Source organism: Copidosoma floridanum, unplaced genomic scaffold (genome assembly GCF_036245765.1).
Source record: "Copidosoma floridanum isolate Cflo_tuat_1 unplaced genomic scaffold, Cflo_Japanese_pri ptg000009l, whole genome shotgun sequence".
NCBI classification, from domain to species: Eukaryota; Metazoa; Arthropoda; class Insecta; order Hymenoptera; family Encyrtidae; genus Copidosoma; species Copidosoma floridanum.
Window position 1 is genome coordinate 9,399,023 of NW_028321886.1, and position 21,775 is coordinate 9,420,797.

Genomic DNA, 21,775 nt, shown 5'->3' on the forward strand with positions numbered 1-21,775 from the left:
CTTTTTTGGCCACCGCAGCTTGCATTACGTGTAAAAAGTACACGAGAAAAAAAATCCGAGAACAAGCGAGAGAAGAAAAGTAGTAGGTATATAATATACATATAGTATTACACGTGGGAAAAATAGGGTTATTGGGGGACAAAGGAAGCGGAAGTCGGAATGACGCAAATCCGTGTGCACATCGAAGCGGGTACAGTGTTTTTAAGGAGCAAAAGGGGGTGGGGGTGGCGGTACAGCGCGTGGAGAACACGCGGGAAGAAGATTGCGCGAGGCGAGGTGGAAAACGCAGCGGAAAAATGAGCAGAGGGAGTCGGAGGGACCAACGCCACCGACGGGGTGGGCGTATATATACACACAACCTCAGCGGTGGAAGTCAAGGTGAGCCACCCCTCCCGGCGCTTCCGCAGCGATCATTAAACCGTTTCCTTCGGCTGGGAGGGGGGGGGAAGCAAACCTCCCTGCCCACGCGCACACGTTATAGATGTTACGCTCTATATAGTGTATCCGCGCGTGACGTCTGATGTCCCTCGCTTGATCTATATACACGCACGCAGGGGGAGGATGGGTAGGTATCGCCTACTACCCCCCCCCCGGCAATACATATAGATACCAGAGGCCGGCCGGCAGGTTTCATTCATGAAAACTCGCGCCACGCTAATTTCTCCCCAACCCATCCCCCCCACGTCGGAGCTTTTTCGTTTTCAACGGTGCGTTACAACCTCAACTTAAGTGAGTATATGAAGTTGAAAATTCTCACTTTTTCGGATTATACCGTAATACGTGTACCTATATACCTGCAGTTCAAAGATATTCCCGTGTTTATATTAATTTATGCTTCCTGCGTGTACATATACGTATAGGGAAAATCGAGGTGTAGAGCAATTGTCCATAATATATGTATAAATTGCTGCACGTGCGCAAACTCTCGTGTTGTGGATTAACGTTTCGACGGGGATTTTTATTTCCTCGTCCGAAGGAAAAGTACCGCTCGAACCCTTTGTGCATAATGGCCAACGCATAGTCGACTTACGAGAAATTCTAATTTGATGGTTAATCCGATAGTGTTTGGACCGGATGCGTTTTACGGTGCGCTCCTTGGAAAGGGACGATTAGAACAAAAGGAACAAATGACCGGAGGGGCCATAAATATATAGGTGTACTTATCCATATATGGTGAAGTCGTGAAAGAAAAGAAAAAGTGAGCTTCGGTATCGATCGCGAGCTGGAGTGGGTACATTACAAACGGGGGAGGGTTGAAATTCGCGCTTACGCAGGCAGGCGACACGTATGTGTGTGTGTGTATAGGTATAGCGCGAGCGCGCCCGTGTGATGGTTCAAGGGCGAAAAGCTTCGAGGGGTGGGGACTGCCGAAGGAGAGGGGCGAGGCTGGCGCTGGCGAGCCCAACCCTGACATTGGCCCACCCTCAAGGGCGCGTGCAGCTGAGCTGCGCTACCGATATATACACTGTCCCATCCAACGGACGTCACTCTCGGATTTGTGCTTTTTCTTTCCATTCACTTGGCTAACGCGCGATCGATCCTACTATAAGTATTGCATTGGTTTTATTTTACAATCGAGCAAGATTCGTCCTTTTTGGCGCAAGTGTCGCTCCCGATCGTACTTCATTTGTCAGCGCTGTGAGAGCGAAGGGGAAAACATCCGATTTAACAAGTGCAGTCTTCTTGCTCGACCTTACGTACGGGTAAAATTAATTGGCCGTCACCGCAACGATTGATGCTCGTAGTAAAAACTTCACGAACGAGCTTCGGCACTGCGGTGCTTGCAGTGTAGGATTTCATAATCCAACGAAACGCAACTGCATAGCGGTTTGGGTGTAAATCCGTAAAAACGCGCACACGAGGGGTGGTTAAGTAAAAATAACAAAGCCAAAGGGCTCGAGTTTGCTGATGGTAGAAAGCTCTTGCGCCTTATGTATTATACATATACACGCACACGGTGAAAGAAAGGGCTCGGCTCTCGAGTTGACGCAAGGACTCGGGACATTCAAGAATAACCGAGCAAATAAAATGCAATTAAGCAAACGAGCTCAAGTTGTTTACTTATACGCACCGAGGGCTAGCTTACGAGGGTATAATAATAACAACAAAGGGATATATACGTGGATAACGTCACCCGGTAGCTAGCCGCGGACGTCAGAGCTTTGGGTTATAGGTACATACGTATATATACACGTTCGCGTGTTATGTGAACGAATGAATGAACGAACGAGCGACGTGTGGATGAATGAGAGGAGGCAGAGCTTGCGACGCCCACGGTTCGGGTGTTGTTTGCTCGACGCTATGTCTATTGTATATATGTATACGTAATACCCACCCTAATACCTATACATATATTTTCTATTATGCAAGCGTACAGGTATTTTTTTACCTACTGCCTCCGGGTTACAATGTACTTTTATACGTATGTACCCGATGTATGTACATATATTCATTTCTTCCTCTTGTCTTACCGCACTCTAGATACACCGTACAGGTGATTAGATTGGGTTTAGTCGTGGGAGAGTTGAAGTATACATACGCATGATGTATATAGATCGCGAGCAGCCATATCCCACGGGGAAAGCCCAGACAGCGCCACCGTTGCTCGTGTGCATATATATATACATATATACATGGGTTTACGGTGCAACTGTGTATAGGTTTACTCATACCTATGTACGAGCGGAGGGTTGAAGGTCGCGGTTACGCACGAGCCGAGTCCTCTGCACGTACGGAGCCGGCTTCCATTCATGATTCGGACGCGCAGGCGCGTTATATACCGTCACAGTTCTGGCTCGGAGCTTGCTCCCCGGGGGGTGTGATATACCACACATACACACCTATACCGGGGTGTACATGTACGTGCATTATATATATACACACGCACCTACGTGTGATAATACCACTACTACTACCACCTACTGCCTGTAGTTATGAGAGTGTAGGGTCTGGCGTTGCGGCTATGGTTAACGGCGCGCGTCAGATCCCGGCCGGCGCAAAACCAAATGGCACGTGCGCCATCACCGGGACAAAACCCACGCTTTATATGTGTACACATAGGTATACGCATTATCGTTGTGCGTATTATCTGTAGCTTGTCTCCTCCTCTTGACTTTTCCTTTTGGGGAGGAGAGGCACGGAATTACAGTTCCCCCGATTGCCCTCTAATTTTATACCTTTTTTTGTTTTTTTGTTCATCACCTCTGTGGCCAGGCACTTTTTACGTACAGGTACATACATTTCTTCACGCCGGTGATGATCATTGAGAGTAATCATGATTTACGCGTGTAAGTATTATTGGGGATTACGTTGCCCGTCTTGACCGGTGCGTGGGTGCTGTCAAACGTATCGAATCAAAAAATGGCTCGTAAAAATGACGGCGTACGCATATTATATACACATTTCTATGAAAGTTAATGTAGCTCCGCATGCATCGAGTGTAAACCATGAAAACCCTCCACGTTACTGCAGGTTGTCTATATCAACAGCATTTAGAAAGAAAACAAATGGAAACGGAAAAAAAAAAAAAAAGAAAATTTGCTCATCGATAAGCAATGAGCAACAGCATAGGGCGCCGTGTGCCCGGGAAACAAAACCCTTGGACAACATAAGTATGGTAATCATCATCGGTATTTATTTGTGGAGGGCACAAGTACGAAATAGTAGGATATAAAGTAAGAATAGGGACGCGAGCCGGGTAGGCGACACAAGAGGGACGTTATTCCTCCCTCTGGCTGCTGCGACTCGGCACAAAAATATACGTCAATGTGTAGGCATCTAGGGAGGGTGGGAAGCGAGGGCAGAGAGGGAGGGAGGGAAAGAGTAGTAGTGAATGAAAGCCGGGGAGGAGCTGGTGAACTACGTAGGTGTCGTACGCACACGTATAGCATTATATTGTACGAGAGAGGGACGGAACGAGTGGCCATCGGCGCTCATTGGTCGGCTTCCATCAGCGCGTAGCTTGAATAACCCGCGGTGATATCTCTCTTTCTCTCTCGGGTAGCCGGCTACGGCTGTATATTGGGAATGGTATGTATGGGTATGTAGTATATAGGTATAGGTAAGTATCGATATCTACGAGAGGGGGAGGAAGCGCCGCACCCGTGTGATATACTCGGCCGGCGCGCGCTCTTTCGGCCGCCGAGAGTAGGGAGCATCACCCGAGAGCCATAAGCCGAGGATCTGCCGTCGCAGCCTCAGTGCGAGTCTCTTCAGCGAGCAGGTCACAGCTCGGTCTGACGATATAATACGGCACATCTCTCGTCGGGTCTACCCCTCCAATTGTCATCGGCGTCGTCGAGTCGCCGATCTGCCCGCAACACCGTCATCGTCAACCTGCAGTATACATACATATACATATATAGGTGACACGTTGTCGTGCACCCGACTACCAACCAACCATACACACCAGAGTCAGATACCGTAAGTACCAAACGATTACACGTATATACCTAATGTTTCATCGACGTACTAACCATCACATCCATTGCATCGGTTCGGTTGGCTTGAACGATCGGCAAACACCGGTATAATAATATAGACTCGCACTCTTGTACTTATCGCTTTAAAGTTCACTAGCTCGTTTGTACGGTGTGCGGCACGTTGTACAGCATGTATATACGTATAGTACGTGGTGTCGCGACATAACAAGTAGTACAGATCAACGTACCGGCTTACCTGCACGTATACAAGCCCATACATTTATATCGGGGTTATTGGCTATTTTTTCCTTTACCACGTTTTTACCTACTTGGGTATATTTTTGTCATTTGGCACTGGCTGAAGCTACGAAATTTTTTTAATTCGAAATTTCTACGAGCTCGATGTACAGTATATTATTTAAATTTTAAACTCGTTGGCAGCTATCACGTGCATAGGAGTTGTCGGAAATCCACGTCACTTGAGCATAGATCACAAATATTTTACCTATATATATGTATCAGTCGTCAATAACAAAATACACATACAAGAATCCTTATCTGATGTAGTCGTATCGTCGTTTCGAGTCGTCATATTTATCTACTGCTGATTCACGTACTCAAAGTACTATACACCTATCTATAGAATATTATGTGTAACGTCAAAAATTTAAAGCTCGAGGCACCGAGTATATTATTGTTATTATTCTCACCGTTGATACTTTTTACGTCACGCAACTTTTCTACGTGTAATCTACGAGTTTTGAATCCATATGATACCGGCTCTCCCCGAACAGGGGAATTGATGGTTTAACGTGCGCATTTGCTCCGATGAAAATTGTCGCTTGCGATTCAAAGGGTACACAAATAATAAACTTTTAGCCAACGCGGTGACTTTCTCCGAACGCGGGACAGTTGTGAGGTACAGTGATAAGGTAACATTTGTTTGTACACATCCAACTCGATTGGTTCAAATTGATGGTGACATCGGCACATATACAAGGTGTACCTACATGCGTATACATTACACACGCGCCATTGGCTTGTTGACAACGAGTTGGCCGATGTAAAAAGGGGGTAGCCCAAAGTCGAAACGAGAAAAATGACTCGGATGGGCGAGTCGCAAATGTTGTACACGGGAGACAACGGGAAAACAGAGATGATGTCGGTGCTGGGTGTGATATGGATTCGCGCGCGGCTGCGGCGGTCGGGGGCGTGGAAACAAAAAGAGGGAAAACTCAAGCAAGTGGATGAGCGCATATACATATTATACCCATACACGCGCAGAGTCGCGCTAGATAGTAGAGTATCGATTGTGCGGCTGGAGGGCGAGGGTGTACGTGTAATACGCGCGTACGCATATATACATTTACACATTACACGTACGCCGTACACGAGAGAGACAAAAAGAGTGAGACGTGCTAATGTGCTTTCGCTTTCGTTTTTCACGGCTGTGGAAATAAAGACACGCCCATTGGGTATACGTTTGTTACAGCCAAGGTGGCTTATCGCTCGACTTTTCATTTCGTTGGGACACTTGCGAGCAATTTCATTTCCCAATAATGTCGAACAACGGCAAAACAAAGCAAGAAAACAAAAAGGCACGAGCGCCGAAAAAAGAAAAATGATGGGTAACAACGCGTAGGGGCGCATTAGTATGCCATGGGGTAATTAAGCCAAACCCCATGCCAATGAAAAAAAAAAAAAAAAAAAAAAGAGGAGAAAGCGGTATTGTATATATATATATAGAGGTAGACGAGCGCCGGGGCGACAATATAACAGAGCCGCAGTAAAACCAGCCCCGCACACTCGTATACACATAATACTCGTCGTGTGTGTAAGTATATACTTACCCTCGGAAACGAAAGCGAAAGCCCCGAGTGCGCGCGCCCGCGACCTTTACTTTTGCTGCTCCTCTGGCTGGTGAAAACGAACGCTATACGTATGTACCTATATACGCTCGATCCTCGGTTCGTTACACTCAAAGACGGAGGTATGCCGGGTTCCTCCCCATGGAGCGTTTCAACGGGCGCAAAAACTCTGCTCTTATCTCAATACTGCGTATACATTATTCGTCCGTACATACCTATATACTTACCACTTTTTTTTTTTTTTTATATATATATTAATGCTCCAACCGCTACATCTTGTTACTGTGTATATACTTGTTTTGTACCCGCTTACCGTCGCGTCGGCGACGTCCTTTTTTCCTTTTTTTGCTTTTCGACGCGACTTCTATTCGACCACCGCCTTCTATTGGTTTTTTTTTTGCCTCGGGTACACTTGTAGGTAATAAAGGCTATCGGCTCAGCGTTGGAGGCTCTTGTTACGTTTTTTTCTTTTTTTTTTTTTTCGCCTCCGTCCATCACCGTGTTGTCCGTTGACGTAGATACCGTGATAATGTATCCCTCTGCCGAACGAATTAGCGCGTTGTTTTGTTGAACGGTTGACGAGAAATTAGTCGGTTGACGGTTTTTCATATATTTGAAACGTAAACTCTGTTATTGAAAAACCCTCGACTTTGTTGCGTTTGACCGGTAGTACCTAATCATAATATTGACAGATTTTCAAAACAACGTGCGAGTGTGATGTCGGTCGAAGGAATTTAAAGACGCAGCTAGCTGAGTGTCCGTTGATTTCAAAATGATAAAAACGATTAATATCACGCGGGGATCTCGACAAATCGACAAAGTTCTCGTTTCGTGTTTTTAGTGGAGGAATTGTTTGGAATCGATCTAAAAAATAGGGTTTCGGTGTAATAAAATGCACACCTTTATCCACTAGTTCTTTTTGATATTTATGTTTATTTATGTGTAAATATAGAATTTTCAAGAAAATTTCAAAACCTTTTTTTTTATTTCTAGTATCTAACAGCGAAAATAACTCCGTTTTGGGGTTTATTGGGCCATTTTTAATCTAAAACTACAGTCGATTGAAAAGAGAGGCCCAGAGGCCCAAACACGTCGATACTAAGCTTACATAAAAACATCTTGCCAAATAACAAGAGAAGGAATTCTTTTTCGTCCAAGTGTATACTTAAGTTTGAGTTTCCAACTCGATTCTGAATGACAAAAAATACGTCTTTCTCCATGCAATCATCTGCAAATGACTTTTCTTCGTCAACCCCTTTGCTCGTGCTTTTACGAGTAGGTATACAAAACAACGCGCACACACACGGCTGTAGTGAACGCATGCGCGTCTTTTGGGCTCCTCGCGGGCGGGCCCCGTCGTTTCTCGGAAAAACGGCTATATAAGCCCCATCCACTCTCTGCCATGGTCTCGCGCATTATTGCAGAGAGGGAGAGCCATAAATGGGCCCGCAGAGAGGGAAAACTCGCACGGGCCGACGCGGCTCCGGTGTATAACAGATGGCTGCGGAAAAATGTGTTTTTCGTCATCCGCGTCGAAAACAATGAGCCGGAAACGCATTTGAATTTTATGTCCTTCTTACGTGCTTGCAGATCGACGAAACATCAACAACAACAACAACAACAACAACAACAACAACAACAACAACAACAACAACAACAACAGGCGATCCCAAATCGCACATTGACACGAAGCTGGGGGTGTAAATTTGCCAACGCAGGACGATTCACTCGTCGAACCATGAATTACGAAAAGAGCTGTTCCCCGAGGGTAACTATTTTTTTTTTTTTTTCACGCAAATACATTTTTAATTTCCTTCGATGGGACCTAACGGCTAAAGCCCCGGATGCTCTTTTCGTTGCAGCTGATAAGCCCTTCGCCCCGGTACTACTCGAGGGGAGGAGTCAGTAGCTACTTGAACGGCAGGAGCATGAACTCGCTGCACTGCGCCTCGTCGACGGGCACCAGTCCCGATTTGCACGGCCACAACGGCTCGCCCGACTTCATAGACTACAGCGCGATCTTAAACTCCATACTCGACGGCAACGCCGACTTTGGCAGCGACGCCAGTCTCAGTCCGCCTCTGATAAACGTGAACAATCTCAATGCCTTCAGCGACAGCGACAACAGCGACATGGGCGATTTCATGGGTGGCAGCCACTTTAGGCGCAACAACAACAACAACAACAACAACAGCGACAACGACAACAACAACAAAAACTCATACGGACTCGGTCAAATGGTAAGTTTTGTATGCAATCGCTGCCACTGTATGTTAATAATCATGGCTACTTTTTTCTTCCAAAAAGACAAGACAGAGCTACGATCAGAGGGTGTCGGCGTTCGCGCATCACCAGCAGCAGCAGCAGCAGCAGAGCCGGTCCAAAAGTCCGGTCCCGCCGGCAAACAGGCACTGGAACTACTGTAGCCGTGGCAGCAGTCCCCCGAGGATAGCCAGCCCGAGCGAGATATTCATGGACAGTATCTGGGGCAGCCTGAGGATAAGCGAGCCGGCCACTGCCGTTGCGAATAGCGCGTCTTCGGCGTTCGGCACCACCAGCAACGAGTACATGAGCGCCGGCAGGTCGCCGCTGTGCGAGAAACACCGCGAGACCGTCAGTCACTTTTGCGACACCTGTAGCCAGATGATTTGCAGCTGCTGCATCTACGAGCGCCACGCCTCCCATCAGTTCAAGTTCCTCTGCGAGGCGATCGAGCAGAACACTCAGCGGTGCACGGAGATCGCGACCACCTGCTTGGAAACCAAAAATTACCTTTTGGCCCGCGAGGACAACTTGAACGTAATTCTCGCCACCTCCACTTTAATCATTTACTTTACATGGTTCCCTATTTTTTTTTCACGAATCATCTTTCTCAGGCGACAATCACGGCTCTCGACAAGCAGCGGGAAAACGCGCGCAAGGCGGTCACCAGTCACGTCAAGCTGATCGTCGACATGATCCAGGCGCAAGAAAGAGAACTACTCACCAGGATCGAGGAGGCTCACAAGGCCAAGACCGAGTCCCTTAAATCGCAGTGCGTCTCACTGAAGGCCTACTCGAGCCGTTTGCACTGCACGGCGGCGAGCCTCGCTCAGGTGGTCAAGAGCGTCTCCAACAGTACCAATCCTATGACTCTGGTTCAGAAACAGGACGTCGCTTTGGCCCAGGTAAGCCCGATTATCAGTGATAATCTCGACACCTGCGAATGAGAGATCCACAACGTGTATGGTTAATCCAACGTTTCATCGTTCCAGCTGTACCAGATACGGCAGACCGTGCTCAGCTACGTGGAAAAACCCGGGGACTGCTGGATAGTGTTCAACCCGTCTGACAACGCTCAGCTGCTCAAGCAGCTCATGAACATAGGCACAATCGGCACAAAGTCTCCGGGCGCCGTGGGCGAACACCGGGACGGCAGAGCCCTCTACAACGACATGGTGAGTACACGCGCCTACAAGAAACGAGATCCTTCGAGGCGGGTACTTATATACCAAAACGCGTGATTGCTTTTGTTTCAGCTCGAGCACATAAGACTGCGAGCCCCGCTAGTACCGTCGGGCAAGGGTCAGGTCGTGCCTGGATCGCGCAACAACGTGCACGCGGTGTTGCCCGACGAGACGAACATCTCGAGTCCGATTCTCGAGCTCGGCACCACGAGCGACGAGACCGACAACTTTTGCCGACCGTGGGGCGTCGCCTGCGACCCCGAGGGCCACATCATCGTTGCCGACAGGTCGAACAATCGCATAATGATATACTCGAGCGCGGGCCAGCTCATACGGCAGTTTGGCTCCCACGGCTCCGGGGCCGGGCAGTTCGACAGGCCAGCTGGGATCGTCGTGGATGCGCGTAAGCGCGTCGTCGTCGTCGACAAGGATAACCACAGAGTACAGGTTCGTGTTTGGATATCAATACTATACTTTGGACATACCCATAGCTGGTACTAATTATTTGTCGTTGAAACAAATGCACATAGGTATTGACGATGGAGGGCACGCACCTCTTCATGTTCGGCCAGAAAGGCAGCATGTGCGGCCAGTTCAATTACCCATGGGACGTGGCGGTGAACAGCGAATGTCAAATTCTCGTGACGGACACGCGCAATCACCGGATCCAACAGTTCAGCGCCAATGGCACCTTCTTGCGCAAGTTTGGCTTCGAGTCGACGCCCGTCGCCTGGAAAAGTTAGTTATTTCTTTTTACAATTGCTTTTTTGATAAAAAAAAAAAAAAAAATGCCAAAATGTATTAAATTTTGTAATTTTTTACATTAGCCTTCGACTCGCCCCGAGGCGTCGCTTTCGATCCCAACGGAGAAGTCGTGATAACGGACTTCAACACCCACCGGGTCATAAGGATCGACTCCGAATTTGCCGGATTCAACTACCTCTGCGACAAGAATGGGCCCCTAGTCTTCTCGAGACCGCAGGGCCTGCTCGTCGACGACGAGGGCAATTACATCGTCGCCGATTCCAAGAACTGCCAGGTCCTCGTATTCAAGAGCAACGGTGACTTCAGGGGCCAGATCGGCATGACTGGCCATCACCAGGCCGGGGAACTCGACAGGCCCTCGGGAATGGCGCTGACGCCCAACGGCAGGCTCGTCGTCGTAGATTTCGGCCACAACCGAGTAGTGGTCTTTTAAGTCCCCTCATCGTCGTTTTTCAACGCTCGGATGCTCATTTTATTTATCTTCCCGTTTTCTCAGCAGCTGTGATCTGATTTGGTTTGATTCTTTTTTTTTTACATATATATAATAATAATTATTATTATTATGGAAGATGACAAAAATCATGAGCAAAACCCGTGAAAAGCATTATTGCCTTATACGAATCCGAGAAAGCAATATTTTCATACCGAGCGTCATGTACACACGTCGTTAGAGCCTAACGTGATGACGGTCATGTTCGATGTATCGAATGAAAGAGGGGAGGAATTTTTTAATTGATGATATGAGCGGCATAGCAGTACCGACTCTATATAATTTTGGCTACTCGAGGCACGTATGTGTCACTAAAAATGCTTGTCCTAAAAATTGTGAAATTAAGATTGAAAAAATCGGCTATAATCTTTGAGATAAACTTTATCGAGCGAGAGATCGGTGAAAGAAGCACGGATCTGAAACTCGAAACTCTCGACGACGAGAATATTTATTTAAATAATTAATGTGACGGCGACTTACAGAAAGTCCAACGCAAGCGGTATTGGCCTATTATTTTACTTTTTTTTTTTTTTAAACATGTAGTCTTTGATATTGATGTTTTACGTCGAGTTAACGTAGGTACATATCATCCTATTTTAAACGTGCAACGTCACATTCGTTGCAATAATTTCAAGTCGGCGAATTGTATCATAAATATTTAATTACAAATTTCAATTTGTAAGGTATGTTTCATGGTATGATGTGTATATGTGAGGTGATGAAAAATTGCTCTAACAAAATCCCGTTAGGGGGCTAAACTCGATTAAGAATATGTGTATTATAGAATGTCGACGATAGATGATGAGAGTTGGTAATGGTACACTTTGCCACAAAGATAAAAAAAAAAGAAAAGAAAAAAAAAAAAAAAATTGCAATGAAAAATAAGAAATTTTTCAAAAACGAAGGAATCGGTCTAAAATCGCATTTAAAGATTTTACTCAATTTCGGAATGTTGATACAGCACACTTGTTCGATTTTATTTTTGAGGGTGATTACTTGTTGTTACAGTTAAAATTTTTATCAACTATTCACGTGCTAAACAAATGATGTGCGCATACAGATTTTTCGTTTTTCTCCACTATTAAAAGCCTTCCAAACTTTTTCTGAGTGAAAAAAAAAAAAAAAAAAAAAAACTAATAAATACAAAAAATTATCTAAAACATCAAAACTTTAAGAATAGCTAAATAACCACACATATAAACAAAATTTTATTGTACTCGACTATTTCTCCATAATATTTAATCCGTGTGTTGTGATTTCATGATTTTGATTGCCAATGAATGTTCTAAATTCATCATTTATGTTGGATTTCATCAACGTGATTGATTTAACTGAGAAAAAATTTCATTGGCAACTAAAGAGTACATGCCTTGCAAAGCAGTGGTGCATTCTCTTTACTTTTGGAAGATCTGATCTTCAAATATTTTTTCAGTCCCATCTTGAAAAAAAAAAAAAAAAAAAAAAAGGAAATAAAAAAGAAAAAAAATACTTCTTATTACATCTGTATAAAAATTAAGACTGAATGAAGACTGAAAAATGATTGCCAAATTTTTCGTTGTTTCTTATTCAATTACACAGCAAATACCACAAAGATTATTGTAGAGTAAAAAACTTAAACTAATCAATTTAAGGATTTTAAAGTTGATATGCATGAAACACAGTTTTGTTTTTAATTACTATTCATGTATTAATCTCCTGTTTTGAACCACCGAATTGTTATTTTGTCAGTCTAATGAACTAATGTGTTTATTGTGAGATATATGTTCTACAACATGAACTTAAAAATCAAAAATGAAGTCAAAATAAAATTTCCCATAAAATGATTTTTAGCACACTTGGACAACGGTTGCGTATGCATGTAGTAGGCTGTATCACTCGATGTGTGTTACCGATGTAGATACCTAGTACCTAGGCATTCCTTATGACTCTAATTTACTCTAGACTTGTATTAAGCGATCGTCAAGTAAAAAATTTTCTCATTGAATTTGACGGATGATATGTATTTAAGATTTAAAGTATGTGTACATATAGTTTCCCCAACAACGATGAATAAAGCTTGAGAGATTTGTAAAAAAATCCACTTTGCGTGATGCGAAAGAAAAAAAAAAAAAAAAAAAAAAAAAAAGAATCAATTAGCGCCTGCGTTTTTATTAGAAAGTTTTAGTTGTTTCTTTCATATCATATTGTAGAGCTAAAAATTATTTTGCACGATGTTGAAATGAAATGTTGAACCTATCGTTATTATGTCGAGACGAAAGAGGCTTGAAACGCGCTAGAATGGGTCTTACGCTTCAGAGCAAAAATTATACTGATCTTCCAATTACAAATATTACTACTACTTATTTTCAACAGCAACCATTTTTTTCATTTATAAAGGTGATATTATGAAAAAAGAAAGAAGGAAAAAAAAAAAAATTATGGCTGTAAAAATAGTATTTAATATAGCTGACCGAAAGTCATATTAGTTGATTTGCTTCGACATCACTGCACTTTGTCTGTTCATAAAAATAAAGCAAAGCGTATCTATAGGAAATAGTTTCTTAAAAAGGAACTTTGATCTGCACACATGGCGATCTTTGCTTCTTTTTCAATAGACGGTAAAAAGCTTCATTTACCTAATCCCCTTGTTTTTCTCGTTAGCAAAATACAACTAATCTTGGTACTGGATCAATTAGTCAGTCTTTGTACACAAGATTTACGCTGTTGAATCATAATCTATATTTTTTTTAACGATACTTACAGAGTTTTAAACTCGAATTGTGAAGTAAAGTTTATTTCCCTAATGGAGGATATCAAATATCGCTTAGTCTGTTGATAGAGTTTATTAGAAATTTAACTGGACAATCGCGGTGGTCTATCTTGATTTGAATGAAAAGAAAGAAGAAGATGAAAAGGTGTGAAAAAGGAGGGAAAACTTTTTTGCGTACATTTTAACTTTTACTCGATGATTATTATTATTATAATGTTCGTGTTTTGACTGTCCGTCAAATAATTACTTTGTGTTAAACACAAAGATTGTGCAAAATTTTTAATTGTTGGACGAAACAAATTGATGAATTTTACTCGTTACCCATGTGTACTCATCTATTTTCGAAATGTGGTATCGATGATTATTATTAAGTATAAGAGCGCATTTTCTGTTACATTTATTTGTTTTTTGATGTTATATCATCATTATTGATTCTTTTGTCGTGCTCGATTTATACCTAATTGACAAATTGGACTCGTGATTTGACTCGACGTTCACTTGAAAAGTGTAAAAAAAAAAAAAAAAAACCTTTGTGTCCGTAAATAGTTACAATTAAGAATAATGTAAAGTTGCAAAATGTACCTGCTTGTCGAACAGACGTATCTCAGTGCAAAACAAAAAAAAAAAAAAAAAAAAAGTTCCTAACAATTAGTTTCGTCGAAATTCTCAGTTGACTATATATGGATCGGATGGAAATTTATATAAGCTTGAAGGGTAATCGAAGCGCACTTGTATACTTGGAATTCGAAAGAGGCGTACTATATGTGACACGAGAGATTTTAAATTTACACTTTATCGGCATGTTGCAATTGACATGTTAACTACATACGTACATGTATACTTATTATTATTATTATTATTATTATTATTATTACAATTACGTCTGACTTGATGATATTTTATTATGTTTTGCGGCATACTCGCTGTAAGATAAGGGTGCAAAAGTACTTTGTATGCGAAAATCTCATTAAAATAGAATAATGTAATTGCGTTAAGGTGATAATATACGATTATCATGATGATATTTCATTGTGCTTTCATTCAACGACACCTCTCGCCCTTCTCTTCACTTTAGTTTTTTTAAAACTTTATTATTATGCGTTACATATCAAATTCAATTTTTTCACCCTTTACCGCGTAGCAGAAAAATCGAAACTCATTCAAATAATCCAAATCCGATTTTTTTCTTTTTTTTTTTTTTTTTTTTTTTTTTTTCTTCTTCGCACACTAAGCTATACGAGTATAATATATTCAAAAGCCGTGTAACCTTTATACAATTTTCCCAAAATAACAGCGAGATAACTGAATGCAAAAACTAGATGGATTTTTTTGTTTTGCCATATAGTTATCGCGACGGCGTGGGGTGCTCGCAATCACCTGGCCGATTGTTAAATCGATAGCGTGCCTCTTTCCTCGAGTTGCAGCCAACCGCTGGAAACAGCAAAATAAATGTCGTTGAAAATCCACTGATCAGAATATTATAAACCGGTCCGGTAAGCCTCCTCGATCGGCAGAGCCCACGTATACGACGAAAAATGCCCCCAAAGAGCAAGAAAAAAGACGCCCCGTCGATAAACTCGTAAGTATGGTACTCGCGAGTAGAGACAAGCCCATCGGATAACCTTTCAATTCGGGCAGGTCGGAAACGGCCCTCGGCGCCAGGAGAAAGTCCTCGGACTCGGTCTCGACGGCGGCCGGGCCACCAACGCAGATCTCACTGGTCACCGGGGAGCCGTTCGGGCCCCGGGTCTGCCAGATCAGCGAGGCACCCGAGGAGGCCAGCTCCGACGACGAGCCGACCTCCGAGAGCGAGGACGAGAGCCGCCTCGTCAAGGACGAGCTGAGCTCCGAGGTGCCCGCCGAGTATTGGCACATGCAGAAGCTCATCAAGTACATGAAGGCTGGCAACCAGACGGCTACCACGGTCGCCCTTTGCCTCCTCAAGGACTACGAGCTTTCCAGCAGGGTAGGACCGATCACATAGATTTTCAACGCAAAGAAAAAGGGGTATAAAAAAAAACGGCGCGCATAGGTGATCCAGCGGGCCATCCACGAGATGGGCGGGCTGGAGGTGCTGGTGAATCTACTGGAGACACGGGAGATGAAGTGCCAGCACGGCTCGCTGGCCGTTCTTCTGCAGGTCTCGTCGGCCCCCGACATCCGCCGCCACCTCGTCGACCTCGGGGTCGTGGCTCCGCTGATCAAGCTGCTCAAGCACCCCGCCCGGGACATCCAGGTTCTCACCGTCGAGACCATGGCTAGCATCGCGCTCCTCAGGAAGGCCAGGAAACAGATCCGCGTCCGCGGTGGCGTGCCCCTCATCGTACGCACACCTCATTGTTTGCCCCTCGCCATCGCACCGATCGGATTGATCTTATGAGAAAATTTGTCTGGGGTAAAAATGCACAGCTCGACATAATGGACGTGCCCGACGCGGTGGTGCTGCGCCCGGCGAATGATCTCGACGACGTGGAGCGGGAGCAGCTGGCCGTGGCCATAGGCTGCGCCAAGCTTCTGAACTCGCTGAGCAGTAGCCCGAAGATCCAGGAGGAGCTGCGGAAGCACGGGGTCATGTTCCTCATCGCCCGGTTCCTCAAGTCCCGCTGCACCGATCTGATAGTGCCGCTGATGGGCGCCGTCCAGCAATGTGCCGATCTGGTGGGCCCTTACTTTTATGTTTTTTGCCTTGTTGAATAAAATCGAGCGCCGTGAAATTTGCAGAAAGTCTTTAGGCTGGCCTACGAGAGAATGGACATCATCATAGACGTGGTGCAGCACCTCGAGAACGAGAATTTCAAGCTCAAGGAGAACTGCGCTCTGGCGATTCGCAAGTGCGCGGTGAACAAGGTCACTCGGGACATGGTCCGCGAGGCTGGGGGCTTGGATCCGCTCTGCAAACTCGTGCAAAACAACGAGGTCCTCGTGCATTTTTTTTTTCATTGTTATCTGCAATACCGATGTGAAATTGAAGGAAAGTTGTACAAGTTTGTCGAGTGTTGCAGGTTTACAGGAACAAAAAATTGATGGCGGCCATAACGGGGGCGATCTGGAAGTGCGCGATGAGCCCGGAGAACGTGGGCAGGTTCAATCAGAACAACTTGGTCGCGGTGCTTGTTTCCTTGCTCGACGAAAACGAGGACCAGAATGTCCTCGCCAACGTGGTCGGCGCCTTGGCCGAGTGCTGCAAGGACCCCACCAACAGGGACGCCCTCAGGGCTCATGAGGGACTTCCCAAGCTGGTAAACACACGCGCGGTCTTTGATATACGATTGCCTGAGTGTGTACAATATAATATATGTATACTGAACCGTACGATTCTCAGATAACATTATTGAGCGCCACGTACGAGCCCCTGCTGGAGAACATACCGCTCGTGATCGAGCAGTGCGCGGAGAACGAGGCGTGCATGGACGTGATAAACGACCAGGAGCACAAATTGGACGGGGTGCGGCTGGTCTGGTCGCTGCTGAAGCACTCGAGCGATCGCGTTAAGCGGAACGCCTGTTTTGCCCTGGTGCCCTGCATCCGCCGGGCCAAGAACTCCCCGGAGATGGTACGCGCGTTCGTCGGTGGCCTCGAGCTCACCGTCAGTCTTCTCGAGAGCGAGGACAACCAGGTGCTCAGCGCCGTTTGCGCGACCATCGCCGAGATCGCCACTGACCCCGAGAATCTCGGTATTCTCACGGACCACGGGGTCGTCCGGAAGCTCTCCAACCTCGTCAACACGGTTGCTGTCTCTTTTGCTCTCAAACTTTTGCCTTTGGTTGTATTTATATTTTCCCACGTGGTATTTTAGGAGGACGACAAACTCAGGGCAAATCTGACTCTCGCCATAGCCTTCTGTAGCGAGTGGGGTCAGAACAATTACGAGTTTGGCAGGCTCAACGCGGTCGCTCCTCTGGTCAATTACTTTACGAGCACGGACAAAGAGGTCCTGAAGGGAGTCTGCATCGCGTTTTACCACTTGAGCAAGGAGCCTTACAATTGCATTACCATGCATACTTGTGGCGTTGTCAAGGTATACTTTTTACTATGTCATTCGGACACCTATATAGCGGATGTACCATTAAAATGAGTTATCTTGTCTCAGCACGTACTTCGGTTGGTTGGCTCAGAGGATCCGGAAGTTCAAATAGCAGCTGCGACCACGATACGACATATTCGCAAGCTTGCCCTGACAGCGGAAAAATTCCATCACAAAGAGATGTACAGTATTTTATACGAATGGATTATTGAAAGTACATGTTTTCACATTATTGGTTTTTATTTGGTTTTAGAACAACTTTGGCGGAAACCGACTATCGAAGATGAGGAAATATTCGAGGCGTGTAATGTACGGTAATAAAATAAATCCAAAAATGAAGGGCCGCGGACTAGTTTGTGCATATTAACAACTCTTTTAATTCAGATGGATATGTTGCATTACAGCTTTTTGAAGCAAAAAATCTTACAGATACGTGTACACATGGATATTTTTATATACACTAATCATAAAATCATCTACCTCAACCACGCGAATGAAGAAATATATTCCTTTTAATTTGCTTAGTACTTCTTAAAAATAAGTTAATATTATACATTTTTTTTTGTTTGTACCATGCATCGATTTTTCAACTGAGTATCACACGATTTTTTTCATGCGTGCTGCAGACTTTCCGGTCTATTTTAATGACTCCAAGCCAGATTTGAATTTTATTCATACACTGAATCAACATTTACTATTTGAAGCGACTCCAGCACCGTGAAAAATTCTTTGCTAGCATTCAAGAATGCATGTTTATACGTTAATTTTAAAAAACTTATCAATGAGGTGTATTAAGTTTGGAACTTTACAAGAAAAAATAAGTTTTATATATATAAAAAAAAAAAAATTTATGTCATTTTTTGAATGTTTTTTTTAACAAGGAATTTACATTTATCTTGTCAACTCTGCCATGAATAAATCACTCTTAACCGCTTGCATGCGAATAGTAACTGAAAATGGCACAAGACAATAATCCTTATAAAAATTAATAACATCGAAAATCCACTTAAAAATATAAATAATATTATAGGCACTTTGCACAATTGGTTTCAAACTGTCCGACACGAAATTTATAATAGGGAATTTTTACATTTTAACCGAAAAAAAAAAAATTGGTAAATTTTTCTATGTACAGCACTATTTTAAGTACCTAAAAATTTTGAAGAGTCACATAAGAGAATATTGTATTAGGGATTTTCGTGTTTAAACATTATTGCATTAATTAATAAAGGAATGGGTGAGAAGAATTTATCGCAAGTCTTGATTTTCTAATATTTGGAAAATATTTTTGGAAGTATGCTAGAAAGTCATCTGACCTTAATCTTTCTTTGCATTCGCCATCCCAGCTGCTTTCAGAGCTGAAACAAATTAATATTTATAAGACAACTGTGTTTAATTACTAAAATTTAGACAACAATGCTTGGACATTAGAACTTACCTGCTCCTTTAGCTTCAGCTAACATATCATCAACGCTAGTGTGATATTGGAGGAATCTTGGACGAATTATACGCCGGTAGAGGACTAAAGAGCCGTTATACTCTGTAGGAATCATCAGCCAAATGTAGAAAAGACACTACAATGATGATGAAAAAAAAAAAATACAGTTTAAGATTTAACTAAAAAATTTCGCGAAAAATTGATTACTCATTAAAATTATATTATAACAATAAGATGTATATTATAAGTTAATAGAGTTTTATCGTACCTTAGCAAGCCAATATACTGGGAACCAGCCAATAATATAGTCGGAGAAGGTCTCGACTATAGTAAAGAATGCAAATACTACCCAGTATGTCAGCCACTTTGTGTCATCGTCTTTTTCTTTTGTTTCGATGGCTTTCATAGAACAGTAAGCTGGATACAAGAATCCAATTACATTTGAAACAAGCTGCTGTCCTATGCCAATGACTAGGTAGAGGGCCAAGAATAAGACTGATGCTAAAAACAGAATTTACATATGCATTATACTTATATCTACTTGATCTGATTATTTTTGCACATGAATGTAAATTGTACATGAAAAGTAAATTAAATCATCTTTGATTAATGGAAGAAAGCTGAAAAATCATTTATAAATGCCAATTACGCATAATTTGTTATCATGACTCGCCATGTCAAATGTCATGGATTAAAGTACAGTCAACGAGTGATGTTATTCTGGTAGCATACATTGATTACTTTTTAATAAGCATATATACTTTATGCTAATTTGAACGTAAGAAAAGTTGAATCGTAATTTAAAGGCAATCGTATTGGTCTCCATCAACACAACAGATGGTTAAACGACTTATAACTCCTTAAGCTAGCAGGTCTCGCGTACTTATATATACAAGATTACGTAAATAAGCGCAAAACACAGCAGGAAAAAAAAAAGGAAGCCATGGCTTGCAATGTCCACGCGAAGGCCGCGAAGATCCCGGGCGCGAGCACTTATAACCTGCAAAGCAAAATCCCGAGCTAACGGAGCATTATTAAGCGATGGCTCTGTACACCTATTGCGAGGTACAGATAACGAATTGAGCGAAGCCAAGAGAAAAAATAAGAGACACGACAACGGCAGAAGGACCCAGCTCCAAACTTTATATTCGCAAATTAAAGTTCGCAGATTTTTGGCTTACCCACGAATATGTAGAGCCTGTCGAGGCCGGATTTTTTTTCGGCAAGGGCGAGGTAACGCGTCCAGGGCTTGCTCTCATCCTTCAGCGCTTGCTCCAGGGTCTCCTTGATAGCCACGACTCGCGCCATCCTAGCCTCGTTGATGTTTTACTCCCCAGGTCCCGGGCTGCAACTTTTCTGGTCCCGTGAATCCGCGGAATTGTCGATGCTGTTGTTCAGTCGCTTGACCAGAGATCAGTGGCTTGACCGTACGATATGGATAAGTAAGTCTTTCGGTATTTATACGGTACTTATAATAATGATTATACGAATATTGCGAACATTGCGATATATACACGGCTGGTATTGGTGTTACTTTGTGAAGAAATATTCGTGTTTTTGACACGCGCTTGATTTTTTACTTGGATACCTATTCCCCTTACCTCGCAGCGGAATGAGATTGCCCTGTGGCGCGGGAAGGGGGTGGGGCTTAATGAGATTTAAAAAAAAGTTTTAATGGTTTTCTTGATAATTACGAAAAATTGATAATTAATATTTGATCGATGAGTTGCCTTATGTGATAAAAAAATTTTTATCAGTTTGACTAATAATATATCACGTTAACGTGGAAATCAATTTGTTGTTTTTTCTTCTATACAAACACTAGTATAACTTGCGCGTGTATAGGTTAAGGGTTTGTTTTATCGACTGCCAAGTAGACGATCTCTGTTTTTTTTTTTGTACCATCATCTGGTACATACAATTGTATCGTTTGTCAATAACAAATGCCGATAGTCGATATCACTTACCAAGTTCATTAAATTATGTAGTCAATAGTAGAACAAGTTTATTATTTTTTTTTTAATTGATATCGAAAAAATTTATTGTATAATATAATATGTAAAAATTACAAAATAAAAAATTAATTCTGATTTATAAATATTATGAACCATCGCCCACTTCGTGGTTCCATGGTGTAATGGTTAGCACTCTGGACTCTGAATCCAGCGATCCGAGTTCAAATCTCGGTGGAACCTAGCTTTTTTTTTTATTTCAAACTTGTTGCTTGTTTTAAGCAGGCAATAGTTAATTTTTATAAAACAATAAGAAACCAGTATTTGACACTTGGGTTGAGATTTGCATTTTGTGTCAGTCATAAATAAATAAATCAAATTTCTAGAATCGTAGTTAATCAAGCGTTGATCGTGTTTTGTTGAACTTAGTTGAAGGATCGGTGAAAAAATGAGCAAGCAGTTTTTGGTAGATTCAAAAGTATATTTGAGCTTTGGTACGGTGCGGTACATATAGTAAATCAGTACAAGACGTATCATCGTTCTTAATTTATATCATTAAATTATTTGATCGGCAAAAAAAATTGCAGTTTCAGGTAACACATTATAATTATTATAAATTTTC

At 43.0% G+C, this 21,775-nt stretch overlaps 3 protein-coding genes and 1 non-coding gene across 4 annotated transcripts; 3 read left to right on the forward strand and 1 right to left on the reverse strand.

The window, feature by feature from the left end:
- Positions 1–4,139: 4,139 nt before the first annotated feature.
- On the forward strand, positions 4,140–14,763 carry LOC106638109 (uncharacterized). The gene is made up of 9 exons (XM_014351154.2): positions 4,140–4,422; positions 7,880–8,057; positions 8,152–8,529; positions 8,597–9,088; positions 9,166–9,456; positions 9,544–9,726; positions 9,808–10,182; positions 10,266–10,473; positions 10,563–14,763. The coding sequence occupies exons 2-9, from the start codon at positions 8,028–8,030 to the stop codon at positions 10,931–10,933; spliced, it is 2,328 nt and encodes a 775-aa protein (XP_014206640.2). The 5' UTR covers positions 4,140–4,422; positions 7,880–8,027; the 3' UTR covers positions 10,934–14,763.
- Positions 14,764–15,274: 511 nt separating this feature from the next.
- Positions 15,275–18,132, forward strand: gudu (Armadillo repeat-containing protein gudu). Its single transcript, XM_014351001.2, has 10 exons — positions 15,275–15,318; positions 15,378–15,705; positions 15,772–16,062; positions 16,149–16,397; positions 16,461–16,655; positions 16,742–16,978; positions 17,062–17,466; positions 17,536–17,757; positions 17,830–17,945; positions 18,017–18,132. Exons 1-10 carry the CDS (start codon positions 15,275–15,277, stop codon positions 18,048–18,050), a joined length of 2,121 nt encoding a protein of 706 aa, XP_014206487.2. The 3' UTR covers positions 18,051–18,132.
- LOC106638036 (receptor expression-enhancing protein 5) lies at positions 18,114–20,815 on the reverse strand. Its single transcript, XM_014351055.2, has 4 exons — positions 20,383–20,815; positions 19,470–19,702; positions 19,202–19,337; positions 18,114–19,121 (listed from the first exon to the last, which is right to left on the reverse strand). The coding sequence occupies exons 1-4, from the start codon at positions 20,507–20,509 to the stop codon at positions 19,081–19,083; spliced, it is 537 nt and encodes a 178-aa protein (XP_014206541.2). The 5' UTR covers positions 20,510–20,815; the 3' UTR covers positions 18,114–19,080.
- A 509-nt stretch (positions 20,816–21,324) lies between these two features.
- TRNAQ-CUG (transfer RNA glutamine (anticodon CUG)) lies at positions 21,325–21,396 on the forward strand. The gene has a single exon. It is a non-coding gene; the product is annotated as a tRNA-Gln (tRNA).
- The last annotated feature ends 379 nt before the right edge of the window (positions 21,397–21,775 follow it).

Coding starts and splice junctions, on each gene's coding strand:
- LOC106638036 (XM_014351055.2), bottom strand. CDS start 20,509: ATGGCGCGAGTCGTGGCTATCAAGGAGACCCTGGAGCAAGCGCTGAAG. Junction 19,703..20,382: donor CAGGCTCTACATATTCGTGG/GTAAGCCAAAAA, acceptor TTCTGTTTTTAG/CATCAGTCTTATTCTTGGCC. Junction 19,122..19,201: donor AGCTGAAGCTAAAGGAGCAG/GTAAGTTCTAAT, acceptor AATTTGTTTCAG/CTCTGAAAGCAGCTGGGATG.
- gudu (XM_014351001.2), top strand. CDS start 15,275: ATGCCCCCAAAGAGCAAGAAAAAAGACGCCCCGTCGATAAACTC. Junction 16,656..16,741: donor AACTCGTGCAAAACAACGAG/GTCCTCGTGCAT, acceptor CGAGTGTTGCAG/GTTTACAGGAACAAAAAATT. Junction 17,758..17,829: donor ATACTTGTGGCGTTGTCAAG/GTATACTTTTTA, acceptor ATCTTGTCTCAG/CACGTACTTCGGTTGGTTGG.
- LOC106638109 (XM_014351154.2), top strand. CDS start 8,028: ATGAATTACGAAAAGAGCTGTTCCCCGAGG. Junction 8,058..8,151: donor AAAAGAGCTGTTCCCCGAGG/GTAACTATTTTT, acceptor TTTTCGTTGCAG/CTGATAAGCCCTTCGCCCCG. Junction 9,727..9,807: donor GAGCCCTCTACAACGACATG/GTGAGTACACGC, acceptor CTTTTGTTTCAG/CTCGAGCACATAAGACTGCG.